The 21,910-nt window shown below is 40.5% G+C and overlaps 1 protein-coding gene across 1 annotated transcript; it reads left to right on the top strand.

Annotated features, from left to right (window-relative positions):
• The first annotated feature begins 2,918 nt into the window (after positions 1–2,918).
• On the top strand, positions 2,919–21,590 carry C1H6orf58 (chromosome 1 C6orf58 homolog). Its single transcript, XM_063295587.1, has 6 exons — positions 2,919–3,264; positions 8,517–8,603; positions 9,961–10,145; positions 12,141–12,271; positions 13,458–13,696; positions 20,999–21,590. Exons 1-6 carry the CDS (start codon positions 2,919–2,921, stop codon positions 21,103–21,105), a joined length of 1,095 nt encoding a protein of 364 aa, XP_063151657.1. The 3' UTR covers positions 21,106–21,590.
• The last annotated feature ends 320 nt before the right edge of the window (positions 21,591–21,910 follow it).

Below are 21,910 nucleotides of genomic sequence, written 5' to 3'. Positions count from 1 at the left end.
TTTTTCTGGGCTGCACACATGATATCAGGCAATACACAAACAGTGACATTAATGGTGTGTTTTGCAACAACAAACCCTAGCGCAAATGTCCCTGAAGTGCTGACTGTTGAATAAAATGTTCTAAAATAGATTAATGATGATGATACTACAGCAGCTGATAATGACACATGGACTTCTTGCAAGGCTGGAAGATAGGAGATAGGGGAATTGCAATTGTTAATATGAGAGAGCTTCAAGGTAGGCGAGACCAGCAAACTGTAAGGATTACAGGAATGGTACTTTATTGTTATAGGACCTAATAACAGAATATTGAAAGCCTACCAGATTTTCCCAGGGTGGCAAAAATAAATAGAATCACGACAAAGATACAAAAATTGGAAATTCTGTGTGGCATAAGATATGGTTTAAAATAAAAAGCAAGAGACTTCAGGGTGTTGACCTTCCGCTTGATATAGTAGCTGGACAAAGTCATACCCACAATCTTACCAATCAGATGAGGGATTTGAAAATGCTCCGAAGTTGGCAGATCTTCAGAATTTTGGTTGAGCACCAGGTTAATAACACTATGGGTTCTAGGCCCTTCAAAAATTTAATTTGCAAAAGATAACTTGCAGTGCTTAAATTTTACTTACTTTTTCCTTAGATATTTTTAACAGAGAACATAATTTTGATACACAACAGATGTGAGAATGCAGATCAAGGTATAACAAAGTACTGCTGCTCACCAGTGTAGCACCTACTCCTGTTAAATGAAACTCTCCTCTTCACTAGACTAAGAGTATTCTAACCTGCCACCCTAATGGATGAAACCAACCATTATGAATCTCAAGAGCTGCATTTTAGAACATAAGGGGTTACACTGGAGAAAAGATGAGCAAACTCCCATCCTTTAGGACATCTTTACTGACTGCTTGCAATTATTACATAATCATGTGAAATACAGTGACTATGTCCTAAATACAGAAAATGTACTGACCACACATATTAAGATCAGCCTGCACTCAACTCTTACCAGAAACAAAAAGTAACATACTACAAGGAAGGTATAATTACTCCTCATAACATGGGTGGGTTCAACTTTTGGTAAATACCAATTTCCTCACCATTTTGCCATTACTGTCTTCCTCTTTTGGGGGAGATGGGCAGTAGCAAAATTTGAATAATAAGTTACAAGCATTCGCATCCTAGGAAAAAAACATTATTTTATAGCTTAAATATGTAATTGCTACATTGAGTTTTTCCATGTGTAACACCCAAGGTATTTAATAACTATAAAATATACAATAAGATCCCAGTAAATAATTGAGACAACAAATAAAAGACAAAAACTAAAAAGACAGTGGTCCATTAAAATACAGTCAAAATGCAATTAAGAGGAAAACCTTTCAGCAAAGCAAATTTGTTTTCACTCTCACTCAAAAGTGTGGAAATTCCAACACAGCCTTTCCTGGAGTTAGCATTGTTTGGAGGAGAGAACTGAAAATGTTTTGTTCATTTAAATAACACCCCCACCACACACACACATTTGAAAACTAGTAACATTTTGAAGTTAAACTTTACTCCATTATAGCTGCTTTATCATTTCCTGCTGAAAAGGGAGGTAAAGTTGGACCTGTAGCACCATCAAGTGGCAGAATTGCTGTTGTGCTGCCCAGGAAGGATCTGCTGCAAATCACCTTGAGTAAACAATGCTGAATTATTCAGCTGCATGAAAAACTAAAATAGGACTCAATCAGTAGGCTGAATGTGGATTTAAAATCTATTTCTTAAAAACTAAACAGAACCACCCTCTCTCCTATCTCCATGGTTAAGATACGCTCCTCTTCAAAATAAATAAAAATGAAACAATCTGTATCCTTCCCTGAATTATGAGACCCTCTTGTGCAGTTTTCTGTTGGACTGATCCCTTCTTGATTGATCGACAATGGATTTGATTCCCAATGGAAAAGTTGGGATTTGACTTTTTTGCTTGCCTTTAGATTTCACTGGCATATACCTGTGAGCACTGCAATGTTTCTTGCACCTTCTGTCTCATCACCTAAGTAAACTATAATTAGAGACTTCACTATGCCTCAGCCAGGCGGATTGGTAGAAAATACATTCCTGAATGTAAAAGTAAATGATCTGGAGTGATCCAAAGATAATTGTGGGTTGTTAGTTCGTATCAGTATGTCACACCATGTTCAGTTGCACTCTGCCCATACAGAAGGCTATGATGCAAGGACACATCATACAAGGCATTCTCCTAGTTGTACAAATTTATTATTTAGAATAGTCTGGAGGTAATTATGGGTTAATATCACCAACTCCTTATTTGTAGTTATCTTGTGATGTTATTAGTTGTTACACAATGTTAATCCTTTTGTAAGAAATGATGACTTAGACAGAGAGAATGATTGTTTATCCTGATCACAGAATTCCTCAGAGATGTTTAATCTGTTGATGTAACCTGCATTTGCATAACCAACTTGACTTCCCCGCCTCACTTCAGTTTCAATCCTACGTCAGCCTAGCCACTCTTGCATCTGATGAAGTGAGCTGCAGTTTACCAAATTTACACCTTTTAATAACTTTTGTTAGTTGTGTTAGAAGGGTTCGAGGCAACCCCCCTTCTCTCTCAGACCTTATTTTTACCATATAACAATATCAAATAGCTAATAGCAGTTTTCAGTTATAGTAAATATAATAACAGAGCTAATAGAACAAGATACATTCCATATCATCCCAATTCAGGTCCTCCATCAGTCTAGCCACTGTGTGCATCCAGTGAAGTGTGCTGCAGCTCACAAAAGCTGATGCCTTTTAATAAAAAGGGAATAGGGTGGAGTGAAAGAGATTCATACTGATTTACCTAGGCAGTAGGAGTGGCCTGTAGCTTTTAAAAGCAGCTTCCACACACTGTGATATCTAGAAGCACAATGATGCTGTCTGGCGTAGCAGATATTTTCCTGAGAAAACTCTCTTGCTGTCTCACCCTCTTCCTTCTTGTCACAAAGGGGGTCAGTCCAGCTCATCTAGAAATACAACCGCAGGACTCTGAAGACACTTTCCCTCCACTCTGGCAATTAGCGCCTGAAAACTTTGAAGATTATCCTGTCCAAGGCCACAAGACTGTCATCAATCTCTGGAACTACTTAGAGAGATTGGGAATATATAAGATCTTGCTTAAATTCTCAGCTAAATATTTCAGTGGACTTGGACCTGACAATGTCACCAATATCTTATGGGGATTGCCATTACAGCATGGCTGGCAATACAGAACAGGTAGGAACAATTTCTTTTACTGTAATATTAGAGTTCATGAGAGCAAAGTTAGGTTGATTCCAGGCCATGGAAAAGTTGGCACTTTTCTGTTTCTCCCAAACTATCATCTTAAACGGTTTGTAAGTTTGAAGGGAAGATACAGATTCTTTCACATCATAAAGGAACACAGTTCAGCAACCAAATGACAAACTAGGTTGACCAAGGTCTGAGAAATTGCCACTTGTTAGTGATATGAACATTGGAAAAAAATAGTGTTCGTTTTTGATAGTCTAATCAAACATATTGGACTGCTGCAACGCATTTGGAAGCTTCAGCCGGTACAGAATGCAGCTACCCGGGTTGTAAATACTGTCGGCTACTTGGCACATGTAATGCCTCTGCTTCAGGAGCTGCATTGGTTGCCAGTGTGTTTCCAGGTGCAATTCAAGGTGCTGGTTGTCACCTTTAAAGCCCTTCACGGGGACTCGGGACTAGGTTACCTGAGGGACCGTCTTTTCCCAGTTGCTTCTACCCATCCAATCCGGTCCAGCAAGATGGGCATGCTCTGGGTCCCGTCAGCCAAGGAACGTCAGCTGGTGGGGACCTGGAGACATGCCTTTTCTGCTGTGGCGCCTGCCCTCTGGAACATCCTCCTGCCTGAGATTAGGATGGCCCCAACCCTGTTGGCCTTTCGTAAGACCTTGAAGACCTGGCTTTGTGCCCTGAGAGTGTGAAGGGCCCCGTTTCATGGTTGTGCTGACACCAATGGTTTTTAAGATCTCTTGGCTGTATTTATGTTTTATTTTCTGTGTTGTTTTAATTATTTGATTGTTGTTTTAATTATTGTTAGCCACCCAGAGTTACTGGTCTGAGATGGGTGACTATATAAATTGAATAAATAAATAAATAATCAAAATATTAACAACGGAGACTCTTAATAAGCATTTTAAATGCAAACACTGCATAAATAGATGTTCATTTTTTGCTTTTTTAAAGAGTACATTTAAATGTACTTTCACCTAACAAAGTTGTGTTATGTACATATCTCACATGGTTAAAATTTCAGCCTCCAGTTTTGATTCCACTTGCCAGCTCTTCCAGTTTTTCCATTTTATAATATAAGTGTTATATAAGATAAATAAATGTGGGTACAATAAACATGCTTGTCCCGAGCCTTCCACTAGTTTGAACCACTCTGTTTCTTCAAAGTCATTTTTGATAGTAGCTTCTTGTTCATCGTAGAGGTTCCTCAAAGTACAAATAGGTCTTCTGCACACACATTAGCCTTAATATGCTCCTCATTCTAATATTATCTACATGATCAAAGGCCTTAGCTTAATTAACAAAGGAAATAAATTAAATTCTCTATTATCCATTTTAAGTTAACTATTTGATCTGATGTCTCCCTGTCTTTTCTGAAACCTGCCTGTTCATTTGGCATTTTTGTCTCCAGATGCAGCTTTATTTTCCTGTTCAGTTCTTAAACAAAACATAACTCTTCCATGAGTACAATGTAGTAAGTTGCACATTCTCTTGCATCTTGCTTTTTTGGTATGGGCGTTATATTAGCCTATTCCATTGTTTTTCAAACCTGGCAACTTTAAAATGTGTGGACTTCAACTCCCAGAATTCACCAGTCCACACATCTTAAAGTTGCCAAACTTGAAAAACACTGATCCATTCCAGTCTCTAGACTGTATCATCTTGTTCCGTATCTGTTGATCTAGAGCTGTTAACATGTTAACTACTTCATCTCCTTCAGCTTTAAACAGTTCACTGGATATTTTATCTGCACCTTTGTTTTCCAATTTGACTTCTGGTTTATTGTCTGTTGTACTTTCCATGGGAGTCAGTTTTGGGATGCATTCTTTCTCTCCAAATATGCTTGTCATCAGTTCCACTTGCAAAAAGGTTTTAGTAGTCTTTCCACCAGCCTTTAACCTCTTTTGCTTTTATTATATCACTTTTATGATTACTTTTGAGTAGGCCTATCTTAATTGTCAGCTAGTAGTTCTCCTTTAGCTATAAATTTTCCTGTGGTTTTACTGATCTTATAAAGGTCTCTTATTTTTCTTTTCTTGTTATATTCCTCTATTTGCTAACTTCCTTGTTTACTGTATCTTTCTTATATGCATAATTTTATTTACAGCCAAAAGATCCAAATACAATCTAAAATTTGACAATAGATAAAACAGTTTAACAGATAAATTGATAAATATTACACAAAACATTTAAAACTCAAGCTTATTGATGTGTTACTAAAGACCTTGTTTTTATAGCTATAGTTAAACATTTGGCTATTGGCATTGTAACGTGTATTTTTCTTTGTCCTTTCTTTGTCCTTGCTTGATGTTGGAAATCAGTTGTCATGTGTCCTCCTTGTTTTCAGAGAGTTGCATTTTCCATCTTTCTTTGGCTATTGTGATAATTTTTTTCATGAAAGCCGAAAGCCATGTGAGGCTATTCATCTTTGAAATGCTGAGAATAGTCTTTCTGCTTCAGTTTCTACAGCGTTGCTTATCTCTTCAAAGTGATCTGAAATTGGGAGAACTCTTGGTGTCTCCCTTGTCATGCTCAGATCATGCCTTGATTACCATGAGAGTCTCCAGTGCCACTATCTACTGCAGGGAGGCTGGACCCATTAGCTGGGTCCACCTGGCCACTGATGGACCTGGATGGGTTTCAGAGGGAGCTGGGTGCTGTTCCTGCTGGTATGCTGCATGATCCATCTGAAGCCTTGGTCACCACTTGGAATAGGGGGGCGGCTGAGTCATTGGATCGGATTGTGCCTGTGCAACTGCTCCCCTCTCGTAGATCCTGTCACTTCCCATGGTTCACAGAAGATTTGAGGGAGATGAATGAGAGAACACACACCTAGAGCAGCCTCTCTCAACCTTTTGACCCTGGAGGAACCCTTGAAATATTTTTCAGGCCTTGGGGACCCTCTACATATTCAGGCTCAGATATAGGCCAGAAATTACAAAACTATTATATTCGTTTCATGTGTAGGCCTGTACATTAACAATGTTCTTAAACTAAAAATAAATAATGAAACCGACCTCTTTAATGTGAAGTTGCCCGAATTTGAAATCATTTTTTAATTAAATTGTGATCTCCCAGGGAACCCCCGCTGACCTCTTATGGAACCCTAGGGTTCCATGGAACCCTGGTTGAGAAACCCTGGTCTAGAGCATCACTGGCATTCAACAGGGGATGAACTCGACCAAGCATGGGTTAGGGCTACTATTAAGGCCTACCTTGTAGCAGTAAGGGTGGCAAAGCTTCAGTACTTCTCCACCCTTATTGTGTCTGTAAAGAACTGTCCTGCAGCCCTGTTTCAGGTCACACATGCCCTCTTGGATAAAGGGGGCTTGAAGAAGCCCTTGCAGAGGTGTGTGGAAGAATTTGTTCAGCATATGTCAAAGTTGCTTGAATTCGCTTGCAGGTGGACACTGGCCTTATTGCAGGTCTGGAGGAGATGCTTGGGAAGAATCTTGCCCAGTTATCTGGGAATGGTTTGAAACTATTGTACCTGAGAAAGTGGACAGGGCCCTTAATGGCTGTGACCTCAGCCACCTGCTCTTTAGATCCATGCCCCTCCTGGCTTATTAAAGCAGTCTGAGGGTATCATGTGGGTAGGTTCTAGCAGTGGTGAATTCTTCTTTGAGTGAGGGGGTTGCTCCTTTACCTATTGGTTCACCCCCTCCTCAAGAAGCTATTGCTGGACCTCACTATACTGGACAATTTTCATCCAGTATCTAGCCTCCCGTTTTTGGAGAAGGTGGTTGCACAACAGCTTCAGAAGACCTTGGATGAAGCAGATTATCTGGATCCCTTTCAGTTAGGATTCAGACCCAGGTATGGGACAGAAACAGCATTGGTCATGCTTTTGGTTTATCTCTGGCAAGGGCGGGATTGGAGTTGTGCATCTGTCATTGTCTACTTGACCTCTTTCGGTGCCATCAACCATGGTATCCTTCTGGATTGGCTCAGAGAATTTGGGGTAGGCAGCACTGTGTTGTGCTGGTTTACCTCCTTTCTCTGGGGTCAATTCCAGTCAGTCCCACCTTCAGCCCCTACTGTGTAGGGTGCTGCAGGGTTTGGTGCTCTCTCTGCTCCTATTCAACATCTATATGAGGCCACTGGGTGAGTCTATCCATCACCATGGGGCGAGGTATCAGCAGTAAATCTGCCCCTGGCGAATTAAGCAATGCCATGGACATCTTATCCTGATGCCTCGAGGCTGCGAGGGTCTAGATATGGAACAACAGGCTTCAGCTGAACCCTGGCAAGACTGAGCAGCTTTGAGTTTTGGGGCCTACTGGTTCTAGGACTATGCCATCTTTGGTGCTGGATGGGATGGCACTGCCACAAACAGACATGGTATGCAACTTGAGGGTCCTCCTGGACTCACAACTCCTGCTCAAAGAGCATGTGGCAGTCATGGCTAGGAGGGTCTTTGCACGGCTTCGTATTGTGTGCCAGTTCCACCTGTTCCTAGATCAGGGGGCTCGGTTCATAGTCACTCATGCCCTAGTCCCCTCCTGATTGGACTACTGTAATGCACTGTACATGGGGCTGCCCATGAAGAGTATCTGGAAGCTTCAGCTGGTGCAAAATGCAGTGGCAGGCAGTTATGCTTCTGGGTCCAATCCAAGCTGGTGGTTTTGATCTTTAAATCCCCTCATGGCATGGCACCAGGTTATTTGAGAGATCACCTGTCCCCAATTATATTTGCTCATCCCATCAGATCTGGCAGAAGAGGCATGCTACGGGTCCCATCTGCTAGGGAGCTACACTTGGTGGGACCCAAGAAGCGGGCCTTCTCTGCCGTGGCACCTGCCTTATGGAACATCCTTCACTCTGAAGTGAGGCTGGCTCCACCCCTGTTGATTTTCCAGAAGTCCCTCAAAACCTGGTTATGCCATCAGGCCTGAGGTCCTCAGGGGACTGGCGAGGTACTGAGGTGGCTCTACTGTTGACATCTGTTGCCCTCTCTTAGCCTTTAGCTGCAATTTTTAAAATCTTTCTGAATAATATTTTTTTTATATGTAACTGTTTTTATAGTTTTATTGTATGCCACCCAGAGTCACTTTTTTGTGAGATGGGTGGCCATATAAATTTGATGAACAAATAAATAAGTAAATAAAAATAGTCAAGATAAAACAATTTGCCAACCAGCACTGCTTATTTTCTCCTCACAAAAGACTGGGTCAGTCTTGGCACTTCTAAAAATCCAAGGAGGTGCAATACTTGATTTCATTTTCTTCCAGGCAGATTAGCAGATCCCTTAAATGCCACAGGGTGTGGCCATATGGATGGAGACCGTCTGTGCATATCTGTATACAGCTGGTGGGCTTGTAAGTATATATTCTTGTTTGGGAATTACTTGTTTTTATACTTAACGGAGAAAGCTCCTAACATGTAAAACCAATTGTGCCAAGCTGTGAATTCTTCATTTGTTTTGATGTCTTATAATAGTAATAAGATTTGCTAAGTGTTAATATTTGGAGGGTTCCACCATGAGCACTATGAAACCTTACAGAATTGGTCAGCAGAAATCCTTCCTCTACCACAAGCTTTCAGAGCCTGAAATGACTGTCTATGGACAGATGGACTGTCCATGGTACATCTACTAACTGCTTTTATGGAAGCGTTACATACAAAAGAGTAACCTCCCATGTTCATACTTCATTTTTCAGCATCACTGCATCAGTTCTCATGCAGGATTGTGTGGCCTCATAGATTCACAGACTGAGTAACATTGTAGAAGTACTCTCACTAATAACTCTGTTATACTGTAGACTTTCTCTATGGAACATTTTCTCAACTACCTGAATGTCTGAAATGATGGAAATGAGAATAGACGAAGTGAAATATAAGGTGGCAAAGTCAGGAAACAAGAAACAATATTTCAGAATAAATAAAATATTGCCAAAAATATCTAACATGACTGATTTTAAAATGTGTCTTATCTAATAGTTCCATGGGAATTGTCCAGATGGTGCTTCTGACAGTCACATAATTATCTCCAAGCAAGAATGATGCAGAAAAGGAATTACTGTCATGTTTAATAATTAATACTGACTTGTGATATGAGTCCTGGTTAGTGGTTAGTCTTCAGTGACGTTAGAGTTGTACACAAAATAATGCTTGTAACTAAAGATTTCTCAAAAAGCCATTTGAGATCCCAGTTAAACTTTAATAACCTTTTAAGATTCTACCAATTAAAGTTAATCAGATACTATGTTGTCCTATTATTCAGAAATCAGTTACATGCATTTTTATTTGACTCCTTTTTTCCTCATAAAAATTCTCTTTGTGTAAATCAGGCCACACTACAGTTCTGTGGGGGCACTCCCCTAGCCATGTATTTTAACAAATTGGGACTTGGTATGGGCCTATACAGGTAGTCCTTGTTTAGTAACTGCCTTGTTTAGTGACTGTTCACAGTTACCATGGTGATGAAAAAGTAATGTTATATCCAATCCTTGTATTTATGACCTTTGCAGGTCTGTAAAGCATAGGAAAGCTGAAGTAAGATCATAAGCACTGTCATGGTTTTACTTGGCAACCACTTCATTTAACGACCAATTTGCTGGTCCCAATTGTGGTCACTAAACAAAGACTACCTTTATTTTTTTCCATCAAGCTTATTTTGCTTTGACTAGATTTTTTTTCCTGCTAAACTACATTCACTACTCTTAATTGCCCTAGGTATGAATTACTACCTGACAGCTTTTCCCTTTCTTGGGGCACTGGATAGTGGCTTTTTTGGGGAGCTACCATATGAGATAGAACTAATACCACCAGATGAACAAAGAACAGATTTCTGCCACAGCATTGCTGAATGCAATACCCAAGTGCCAAAAATCATGTCTGTCTGGAGGGATTTCTTCAAGGTATGTCTGTTGATTTTTTATTAACTATATGGATATCTTCCTAGTACACACTCTTTCTTCCCTCAATCATGCATGCAAATACAGAGAATTGGGGAAAAAACACCTCTAATTTTAGAAAAAAGTTATTATTTCTTTTTTTCCATATTTGGGGCAAAGATAGACCTCTGTGTATGAACTAACCTTTGAATAATGTGCCAGGGTTTACACTCTAAAAGCTAGGACAGATTAAGACAAAGAAATGGCCTAGCCTAAGACAAAGTCTTTTGGGATTGCCTGAGACACCATTATGTTTAATTATCTGGGAGGAATTTGAGCCTGTTAATCCTAATGAAGTGGACAGGCCCTTGGAGCTGTGGGTTCAACCATCTGTGTTTTAGATCCATGTCCTTCTCGATTGGTTAAAGCCTCCCAGAAGATGACATGTTGTTGAGTCCATGCAATGGTTAATGCTTCCTTGTGGGAAGGGATGGTCTGGCCTCTTCTCAAGGAGCTGTCACTGAATCTAATGGAACTGGACAATTTTTGACCAGTTTCCAACCTTCCCTTTTTCAGGGAAGGTTGTTGAGAGAATGGTCAGCTTTCAGCTTCAGAGGGCCCTGAAGGAAAAAAGATTATTTGGAACCCTTTCATTTTGGTTTCAAACCTGGTTATAGCACTGACATGGCATTAATCATACTTGTTAATGACCTTTGGCAGGATGGGAGGTGGTAGGGGAAGTACCCCGATCCTGGTTCTCACTGATGTCTCAGCAACTTTCAATATCTTCAATATCTTCTGGAGTGGCTCAGGGGATTGGGAGGCATGGTGTCATGGCAGTTCTCCTCCTTTCACCAGGGTCAATTCCAGCTCATCTTGCTGGAGGGGGAGATTTCTAGTTCTAGATCCCTGCTTTACAGGATACCATTGGGCTCTATTTTCTTCCTACTCCTATTTAAAATCTATGTGAAGATGCAGTGTGGGGTCATCTGATAATGTGTGAATGGGTCCACATGCCCTCAGACACCATTAGTGTGTAATTTGGCAATTGTCCTAGACTCACAGCTCCTCCCAAGGAGCAGGTAGCAGTTGTTGCTAGGAAGGTCTTTGCACAAATAAACCTTGTGTAACAATTGCGTCTGTTTCTGGATCACCAGTCCTTAATCATAATCACTCACACCTTAGCCATGTCCTGTTTGGACTGTTGCAATGTGCTGTATATGGAACTGCCCTTGAAAAGTATTCAGAAGCTGCAACTGGTCCAGAATGCAGCAGCATAGGCAGTGTTGGGTTGTCAAGATGCAGCTGTGTAACACTATTGCTCTACAAACTGCACTGGCTCTTGGCGAACTTCTAGATACAGTGTAATGTACTTGTTGTCACTTGTAAAGCTCAACATAGCACTGGCCCAGGTTATGAGAGAGAAAGATGGCAAGCAGATGGACAGTTTGTTGAAGGGGCTTGGTGTGGATATTGTTTTTTTGTTTGTGCCAACTGTGCCAACTTGCCACAGGGGCAAAACAAATCCTTGGGGATGCCTGGAGTGTCAACCATTGTTGTAGGATGGTGCCTGGGGAACAGTCTGGTCATGTAATTTGGGATGAGTTTGAGCTGGTGACTCCTGAGGAAGTGGACAGGATTTTCTGTATAGTCAGCTCAGCCACCTATTTATTGGATCCAGTACCCTCCTGGGTTGCAAAAGCGAACAGTGAGGTAACCTGTGGTTGGGTTCATGTTGTGGTATTGGCTTTCTTGATGGAGGGGGTGGTGCTTCATAGGGCCAGGCCTTGTTAATAATTGGATGGGAGACCTCCAGAGAATTGCAAAGCAATAGGCTAGACTGAAAAGTCAACATACACACATACATGTCTTCATTTTCAAGGAAGTTTGAAGTAAGCAGAGACAGACTTATTATATCTATATATGGGCATGGTTGCATGACTTTTATGAGTAACTGAATAGTTTTATTTATCCTACCTATATCTACAACTACTTATTTTTCTTTACATTTATTTTTAGTATCTCCTATCTACTGCACCAAACTCTGAAACAGCTACAAGTTGTCTTTTCTCAGAAGATGAAGCCCTAAGTTACATGTGGAAAGCTCACACTCTCTCTCTTAATTCTGCATTTCCAAAGTTTCAAAAAAGGTAACAAGCTTATCACAAGTATCATGAGAAGCTCTGGTGTGAGAAACCTTTCTTCTCAATCTGGTTTAGATCTTTCCTAAAATGCAGTAGCCCTATTATAGCAAATAAATAACTCAGAACAGGCATGAGTGCCTCTGGATTGTGGAAGGATTATCCTATGTTCTGCCCATAATATCTTCCATCCTTCTTAACCAAAGCACCAGAAAACAAAGTGAGATGTTTTAGGTTTTTCCTCTGCTTAGTGGCAAGAAGTTGTTGGTAGATGTAGGGAATAAGGAAGATGACCATGAGGCAGGATCCATTGCCTAGGCAAAAGGGGCTGAAGCATTTCTTAAGTTCACAATGGCGAGAAAACATTCAGAAATGGCTCAGACAGACACCTCCCTAATTCACTGGAGTATAAGAAGGAGGAGGAGGTACAGCACAATCATATTTGCAAGATTCTACTATTATAGCCAATCTCAATAAAAGTAGTTTTAGCCTTCCTGTGGAGTTGATTTCCTGATCTGGTCTACTTAGTGGGGCTGATAATAGATGACATAACAGTTCAATAATTACTGATATCAGTGGGAGGATCTTGGTAGCCCACTGGGCATATTTATAGTTAGGTACTGTTGGCATTTCTTTGTTTTGTTGACAAGCCATTAAGGTTACCATGGTAATTGAGTACTTCCTTAAGTATTGGCAGGGTGAAGAGGTCGAATTTAATTGTCCTCAGTTTGCGTGTTAATAGCTGCATTGCCTGGGGGAGGGCAGCTTGCTTGTTACTTGTTTAGTTTTGCTTTTGCAGCCTCTCAGCTCTGTGCTCTCTGAGTGTGTGTGAATGCACAGCTTGCAAAATATGTTTTTGTGCTTTCTGTAAATACATTTATTTTTATAGAAATGCCTGGTGTGTGATTTTTCTGATCTCTCAGGCCAAATGCTTTCCAGCATTCTGCCACAGGTACAACTATGAGTAATTATGCCATCTGACTGTTCACAATACTGTAGGAAGAATTTATGTTTGATTGGTTGAAACTGATCACATGTACGATTACTGTGTTATCCCAAAGCATTGAGTTTGGCCAGGGAGCTGCAAGTCAATTACAATTTAAAATGTCTCAGCAACCCCATTCCAATTTGGTTCAGAAACACAATGAATATTATACAAATATTCATGACCTCCTTTTCCCTTCTTACATTTCAGACTACAATACCTCAGTGGACCTGAAAGCAGTTTTGGAGTGGCCTGGTCTACCGCAGTATATTTCCTTGCAGCCGCTCATTTTCCTACAAACCTTAATGTTACAAATCATTTCCAGACTGGATTACCACCTCGAATACTTTTGGAAAGAGACAAAATACCCTTCATTGGTGACTTCACACCTCTGCAGAATAAAGTGCTATTTCTTCTTGAGATTCTTCATACCACAAATAAGAATACGGGTAGGAGTTTGAGACCAACACACGGTCCATATTTAATTATAGACATACAGAAGACACTTCCATGTGGCACTGTTTCCACTCCCTGATCCCTCTAAAGCAATTTTGAAGTGAGAACTCTGGGTTGATTTGTTTGATAATCCGTTTGTTTTCTTGGCTGTCTGCAGTATTCTCAGGAGTTTTCTCCAACATCAAAGTTCAAAAGTGTCAATACTCTTCCTATCCTGCTTCTACAAATTCCAACTTTTGCTTCCATAGAGTGTCACAGGGAATACTATAGCTTGCATAATTCTGATCTTTGTAGGTATAGACACATCATGGCATTTGAATATATTTTCCAAGGCCTTCACGGCTGTTTTAAGTGCTAGTCTGTAGCATATTTCTTGAGGGAAAAGAGGTAATTAGGTCAAATAGTTTAACAAATTTCAGTTTCATTGCTTTATAAAGTAGCTCAAACAAAATAACAGTAAGACTGATTTGTGTGTGTGTATGTGAGCCTTCAAGTCAGTTTTTGACTCCTGGCAACTGCCTGGACTAGGCCCTGCAGTTTTCTTGGCAAGGTTTTTCAGAAGTGGCTTCTTCATAGGGCTGAGAGAAAGTGACTTGGCCCAAGGTCACCCAGCTGGCTTTGTGCCTAAGGGAAGACTAGAACTCACAGTCTCCAGGTTTCTAGCCTGATGCTGTAAGCACTACACCAACTGGCTCTGTTTTATAGATTATAGATTAGAATAATTTAAGACAGCAGTGTTAACTCAGATTATTGAAAATCCTGCTTGTGCTGTCTTTTCAGATCTTTTTATCTGAAACAAAATGAAATAATTGGATCAACAAAAAGTTGCATGCTGTAACTGAAATAAAAATAAAATCCACAACACTAGGAAGTGAAAAAAGATATTTGCTGGTTGGAAATCCAGGTAGCTTGATTATGATAGAGATGTCCACCTGGAAAGTCAAAGGACATTATCAAGGTTCTCTCTGGCTTTAGCCACTTTTATCATCATGATGGAGACATACTGTACTTCAAGTGTCTATTATTTTCCACAGCATTAGCTGCCAATGCACTCAGGCTGACTTACTGCGTGTCATTCTGTGGGCATATCAACACTGCAGAGTTAGTTATGTTGTTGTTTATTTGTTCGTCATTTCTGACTCTTCGTGACTTCATGGACCAGCTGTCCTAACAGCCAGGAACCACGCTGAGACAAGGAATAGGTCTCTAGTGTTTTATTATTGCTACATAACAGAAAATCCTAACAAATTGAAGAAGCGTGGGAAAAACCCAGACATATAAACCCCAAAGGCTAAGGCGGGCCCGATCTGTGTCTCTTTGAATGGATACCTAATTCCTCAGTACTACGCATGCACTTTACAGCCTGGATGGGAGCCCCCTGCTCACCATCCTTACTCATGACACCAGCCCACACCAGAGCTTCCTGTTGGTCATTGCCACCCCCAGCTTCCCCAAGGATGAGTGCGTCACCTCTAGAATATCATCCATCCATCTTGACCTTGGTCGGCCCCTCTTCCTTTTGCCTTCCACTTTCCCTAGCATCAGCATCTTCTCCAGGGTGTCCTGTCTTCTCATTATGTGGCCAAAGTACTTCAGTTTTGCCTTTAATATTATTCCCTCAAGTGAGCAGTCTGGCTTTATTTCCTGGAGTATAGACTGTTTTAATCTTCTTGCAGTCCAAGGCACTCCAACATCACAGTTCCAAAGCATCGATCTTCCTTCTCTCAGCCTTCCTTATGGTCCAGCTCTCGCAGCCATATGTTACTACGGGAAACACCATTGCTTCAACTATGTAGACCTTTGTTGTCAGTGTGATGTCTCTGCTCTTGACTATTTTATTGAGATTTGTCATTGCTCTTCTTGCAAGGATTAAATGTCTTCTGATTTCCTGACTGCAGTCAGCATCTGCAGTAATCTTTGCACCTAGAAATACAAAGTCTTTCACTGCCTCTACATGTTCTCCCTCTATTTGCCAGTTATCAGTCAAGCTGGCTGCCATAATCTTGGTTTTTTTGAGGTTTAGCTGCAAGCCAGCTTTTGTACTTTCTTCTTTCACCTTCATCCTAAGGCTCCTCAGTTCCTCTTCGCTTTCAACCATCAAAGTGGTGTCATCTGCATATCTGAGATTGTTAATATTTCTTCCAGCGATTTTAACTCCAGCCTTGGATTCCTCAAGCCCAGCATGTCGCATGATGTGTTCTGCGTACAAGTTGAATAGGTAGGGTGAGAGTATACAGCCCTTCTGTACTCCTTTCCCAATCTTAAACCAGTCCGTTGTTCCGTGGTCTGTTCTTACTGTTGCTACTTGGTCGTTATACAGATTCCTCAGGAGGCAGACAAGATGACTTGGTATCCCCATACCGCTAAGAACTTGCCACAATTTGTTATGGTCCACACAGTCAAAGGCTTTAGAATAGTCAATAAAACAGAAATAGATGTTTTTCTGAAACTCCCTGGCTTTTTCCATTATCCAGCGGATACTGGCAATTTGGTCCCTAGTTCCTCTGCCTTTTCTAAACCCAGCTTGTACATCTGGCAATTCTCGCTCCATAAATTGCTGAAGTCTACCTTGCAGGATCTTGAGCATTACCTTACTGGCATGTGAAATGAGTGCCACTGTTCGATAGTTTGAACATTCTTTAGTGTTTCCCTTTTTTGGTTTGGGGATATAAGTTGATTTTTTCCAGTCTGATGGCCATTCTTGTGTTTTCCAAATTTGCTGGCATATAGCATGCATTACCTTGACAGCATCATCTCACAAGATTTTGAACAGTTCAGCTGGGATGCCGTCGTCTCCTGCTGCCTTGTTATTAGCAATGCTTCTTAAGGCCCATTCAACCTCACTCTTCAGGATGTCTGGCTCTAGCTCACTGGCCACACCATCAAAGCTATCCCCGATATTGTTATCCTTCCTATACAGGTCTTCCGTATATTCTTGCCACCTTTTCTTGATCTCTTCTTCTTCTGTTAGGTCCTTGCCATCTTTGTTTTTGATCATACCCATTTTTGCCTGGAATTTACCTCCGATGTTTCTACTTTTCTGGAAGAGGTCTCTCGTCCTTCCTGTTCTGTTGTCTTCTTCCACTTCCGCGCATTGCTTGTTTAAAAATAATTCCTTATCTCTTCTGGCTAACCTCTGGAATTTTGCATTTAATTGGGCATATCTCTCCCTATCACTGTTGCCTTTTGCTTTCCTTCTTTCTTGGGCTACTTCTAGTGTCTCAGCAGACAGCCATTTTGCCTTCTTGGTTTTCTTTTTCTTTGGGATGTATTTTGTTGCCACCTCCTGAACAATGTTGCAAACTTTTGTCCATAGTTCTTCCAGGACCCTATCTACTAAATCCAGTCCCTTAAATCTATTCTTCACCTCCACTGCATATTCATTAGGAATATTAGTGAGCTCATATCTTACTGATCTGTGGGTCTTCTCTAATCTCTTTAGTCTGATCCTAAATTGTGCAAGAAGAAGTTTGTGATCTGAACTACAGTCAGCTCCAGGTCTTGTTTTTACCGACTGTATAGATGTCCACCACCTTTGGCTGCAAAGGATGTAGTCAATCTGATTTCAGTGTTGTCCATCTGGTGAAGTCCATGTATAAAGCCATCTCTTAGGTTGTTGGAAGAGAGTGTTTGTTATGCAGAGTGAGTTGTCTTGGCAAAATTCTATCAGCCTATGTCCTGCTTCATTTTGTTCTCCCAGGCCATGCTTACCTGTAATTCCAGGTGTCATCTGACTGCCCACCTTAGCACTCCAGTCTCCTGTAATGAAAATAACATCTCTTTTAGGCATATTGTCCAGTAGGTGCTGCAGATCCTCACAGAACTGATCTACTTCAGCTTCTTTAGCATCTGTGGTTGGGGCATATATTTGGATCACTGTGGTGTTAAATGGCTTACCCTGAATTCGAATTGAGATCATTCTGTCATTTTTTGGATTGTATCCAAGCACTGCTTTAGCCACTTGACTATTAATTATGAAGGCTACTCCATTTCTTCTGTGGTCCTCTTGTCCACAGTAGTAGATGTGGTGGTCATCTGATGTGAAGTGGCCCATTCCAGTCCATTTCAGTTCACCGACACCCAAAATGTACTGATCCATTTAGTTTAATCTTGACATCTCACCAATAACCACATCCAATTTGCCCTGGCTCATAGATCTTACATTCCAGGTTCCAATGGTGTGTTGATCCTTAGAACATCGGATTCACCATTCACCACCAGCACCGTTGGCCGCTAGCCGTCCTTTCGGCTTTGAGCTAGCTGCGTCATCACGTCTGGGGCTAGTTGAACTCATCCTTTGCTCCTCCCCAGTAGCATTTCAACCATCTTCTGACCTGGGAGTCTCATCTTCTGATGGTATACCGACATATCTCTGGTTGTACTGATCCATTTAGTTTTCGTGGCAAGAATACTGGGGTGGGTTGCCGTTACCTTCCCCAGGGATCATTTTTCGTCTGACCTCTCTGTCATAATCTTTCCATCTTGGGTGGCCCTTCATGGTTTAGCTCATGGCATCAATGAGGTGCTCAAGCTCCAGCACCATGACAAGGTAACAATCCTTTTCTGAAGAGAGTTAGTTATACAAGTAGACAATTGTTCTTCCTAGGAAAATGTAGGACTTGAAGTTTGGGACTGGATTAAGAATCTCTGAGGGGACAGTTGTCAACATCCCATTTAAACTAGGATTCCCAGAATACTTGGAAGACAGAATCATATATATTTGCCATACAGTAGGGCTATAAGGACAGAATCTAAATAAAACGTAAAAAAACTAAAATGTCCTGAGTTGAACTTGATTCCTAGTGACTGTATTCCTGCAGGTTCTTGGCACTGTTATGGAAGGGGATTGCCATTGCCTTGTTCTGGGATGTTTTTTTTTCAACTTCCCAGCCTAGCAAAGGGTTCTAGAATATCCAGGTGATTCCTCTTCCTGTACTAACTAATGGCAACCCTGCTTAGCTTCTGAAATTAGCCAAAGTCAAGGGTTTGTGCAACTACTGACAGGGCAAATCTTGTGAGCAACATTCAGAAAGTGCTTTCCTGGTTCCTGAGCAATTATGAGAAGAAGCCATGATGGTTTGGTAGGTGTAACTGGAATTAGCTCTGTGGAAGCCCAGCTGGTCTCCATGAGCACAAAGCCTGTTTCACTAGTTTTGGCTTATGGGATAACTATGTGCCATCCTGGGATAAAACATGTTTTTGTCAGTGTTGTCCCTTCCTTAGCATCATGCAACCTATCCTACCAAAATTCATTGTGTAACTGCTCTGAATAGCATCAAGAGATTTAGAGGGTTTCTAACTAGGAACTACAATGGTGACAATTATCTTTTGCAGTTACTCATTTAAAAGACATCTGTTGTTTTCCAGTTTGTTTCCAAATACAATTTAAAATGCTAGCATTTTTCTACAAAGCCCTGAGTAGCCTAAACCAAAATACTTGATCCGTTTCTGAAAAATCAAGTAGAAACTGATAATAAACACATTCAGTAAGCCAGGGCAATTAACATGAGCGTTGTTCTGAAAATGCCTCATTCTCACTGCAGCATGTATGTATGTACTGTATGTATAATTGCAAGAGATTGCAATATATATAACATCATTCTCAGCTAGTCATGTTGATGGCAAAATGATGAAAAGTGCATTATGACATCATTATGGCAGCTCCATTCTTTGTACATGTTTCACACAAGTACATAAGGGGCAGGGTTTGACATAGGTATCCATGATAATACCAAAGTAAGCTGTGTTGTGATGTCACAATGGAAGCTCAACCTTTTGTATTTGCATTGTAAGATTTCATGCAAATACACAAAAGGCAGAGTATATGTTACTTTATCACTTCCCCTCTCCCCCAGCTACCCATGTGTAATATAATAGGAAAAAAGAACTAGGATAAACTGAAGTTAAAAGTGACAGTCCTAGTTGCTCCAATTAGTCATCATTCCAGTGTTCTACAACAAGATAGAATCCACCTGAATCTTATAACTTCATTCTATATCCTTGCTGAAATTAATCGTAACAAAGTTTAAATTGTTAAAAGTGTTTCCTGTTAAAGGAGTTTCTTCTTTAAATTGGTGGATGTGAAGTATAGACAGTTGGATCTATCCATCTTCCTTGCAAAGCTTCTGTCAGAAGGTAGCTACCATCTATATGACATAGATGAAAACTCTGGAATAAATACACCCCCCCCCAATACTCCATGTTGCCTTAAGTATTAATTATGCCCTGGTGAATAATTTACACCAGTGCATCCCAAACTTTTTCCTTCATTACCCCATACTGCTTATCAGAAAGTCCTTTTTACCCAGTGTAGGTAAAACAAAGTGTTTTAAGTCAATTTAATGGGTTCGTGTGTTGTTACCCAAAGGAAAACCACTTTTACCCAATTCTGGGTAATTTACCCAGGTTTGGGAACCACTGATTTACACTGAAAAATAGATTAAGGGTGGAGAGTACACTCCTGTTAGTTTTACTGGCTCTCTCAATGGGGTTGGATATATCCACTTTCTTTGCACCTCCAGCAATTAACTGGGGTGAATCTGGGATGTTAATGATGTAAAAGCTTTTTCAGTAGAATTGGTAAACTATTCTACTCCATAGACCTTGGGTTCATCCTCTCTCCCGATGTTTAAGCTGTATTTTTAAAACCTGAGGTTACCCTACTGAAATGGTAGGAATTTGAAAACTGAAATTACATCTGGGGAGGCAGAATTACCATTTTCCCATGTTATTACACCTGGGTTTTTAGCTGCTTTAAGTTGTTGCAGAAACTGCTGTGTTTGCACTCTCATGTGCTCCAAAGCACCTTTTGGAGATCAACGCTGAAGAGAACTACCCTGCTGACTGTACCTATAACTGATAGCAGATAGAAGTTCTGGGAAGTAAAAAGTAAATTAGCCACTCTTATTTCCTTTTTCTGCAAGTTCAGAATTAGAAACATAATTATAAATAATGTGACCTGCAGTATCAACTAGGCTTGATAGGTATGTGATGTGCAATTATGTCAAAAATGAATGCTCCTCAAATCAAAGCCACAGGCACACTCCATTCTGTCCATATGTTGGTGTGTGCTGTATGTTATATCTTTAATTAACTTGCTGTGGAATGTATGTTTTCCACAAGTACTTCTCACAGGATAATTAGTATTGTCTTTAACAGCTAATACTGTTGCTTCAATACTCTTTAGCTCTTAAATGTTTTAATGAGTATCTTTTGGTTTTTAAATAGTATTTGATGCTTTAAGATTCCACTGAAGTGAAAAGGAGATAAATACATGATTTTTTGTGTGTGTGCAGGGAATGTTCTACTGCTGTTATGGAAAGGAGCCATGTCCACCGAAGGAGGAAGACGTTTTGCTCGCAATCTTCTTGAAAAGATCTTTTCTGCGAATTCTGTGGAATAGCTCAGCTCTACCCCACACAAATAATTAGTTTCACAATTCGCCCAATGGTGTATCACGTTGTGGATCCTCTTGACTGTCTGGATGAGGTGGTTTGGCTTCACTTTAGTGAGGCATTTCATGATGTTGAAGAGACACAGTTCCTGTTGAGTTCTTGAAGAGGCACTTTGCCTTGCCTTAAAACCTTAACTAGCAGTCACCCAAAAGCTTCTTCTGACTCTGGAACTGTTATTCAAGGTCTTTGAAGAAAAGCTAAAGAAAGCCATACTTATGCAACTGCTTTACTCTTAGTAGGTGGGGGGTTCACCTTGCTCTTGATGCATCTTCAGAGCTTTCACTCAAGGCAACCTTGTTTGCAATGAATGGTGCCTTCAAAAAGCTGCATATCTCTTCTATTTACTGCCTTCTGTTTGGTTCAGTGTTGTTTGGAAGACTTTAGCTTTATCATGAATAAATTTTAAAAAGTAAAGAAATTGAAACTAACTTCATTATGGTATTTTATGCAGTTATGTACTAGGTTGTGTACAAGCTTAATATAATCAAAAAATGAAATACTGTACTGTACATAAGAAATATATATCAAAATATCCTAGGTACCACATCCATCCTGTACAATATCCACTCTGCAAGAGAGATCAAAGAAATATTTCAGGCTCCTCAGACCTCATAGGCATGCTGGAAAATCTATATCTTAAAAGCCTTTCAATTACTCAGGGAGGTAGAGGTTGATGTGACCCCTGTGGTCAGAGAAGTGGCGAAGTGACCCTACTCCATGGTCCCTGCAGATGATACTCCTTCAGGGAAAGGA

The sequence above is a fragment of the Candoia aspera genome, chromosome 1, assembly GCF_035149785.1.
Source record: "Candoia aspera isolate rCanAsp1 chromosome 1, rCanAsp1.hap2, whole genome shotgun sequence".
Lineage (NCBI taxonomy): Eukaryota > Metazoa > Chordata > Lepidosauria > Squamata > Boidae > Candoia > Candoia aspera.
This window is presented reverse-complemented; position numbering and strand designations above follow the sequence as displayed.

Excerpts from the sequence above, each read along its gene's own strand:
- C1H6orf58 (XM_063295587.1), top strand. The coding sequence starts at position 2,919 with ATGATGCTGTCTGGCGTAGCAGATATTTTCCTGAGAAAACTCTCTTGC. Across the intron at positions 10,146-12,140 it reads TCTGGAGGGATTTCTTCAAG|TATCTCCTATCTACTGCACC; the intron begins GTATGTCTGTTG and ends ATTTATTTTTAG. Across the intron at positions 13,697-20,998 it reads TACCACAAATAAGAATACGG|GGAATGTTCTACTGCTGTTA; the intron begins GTAGGAGTTTGA and ends GTGTGTGTGCAG.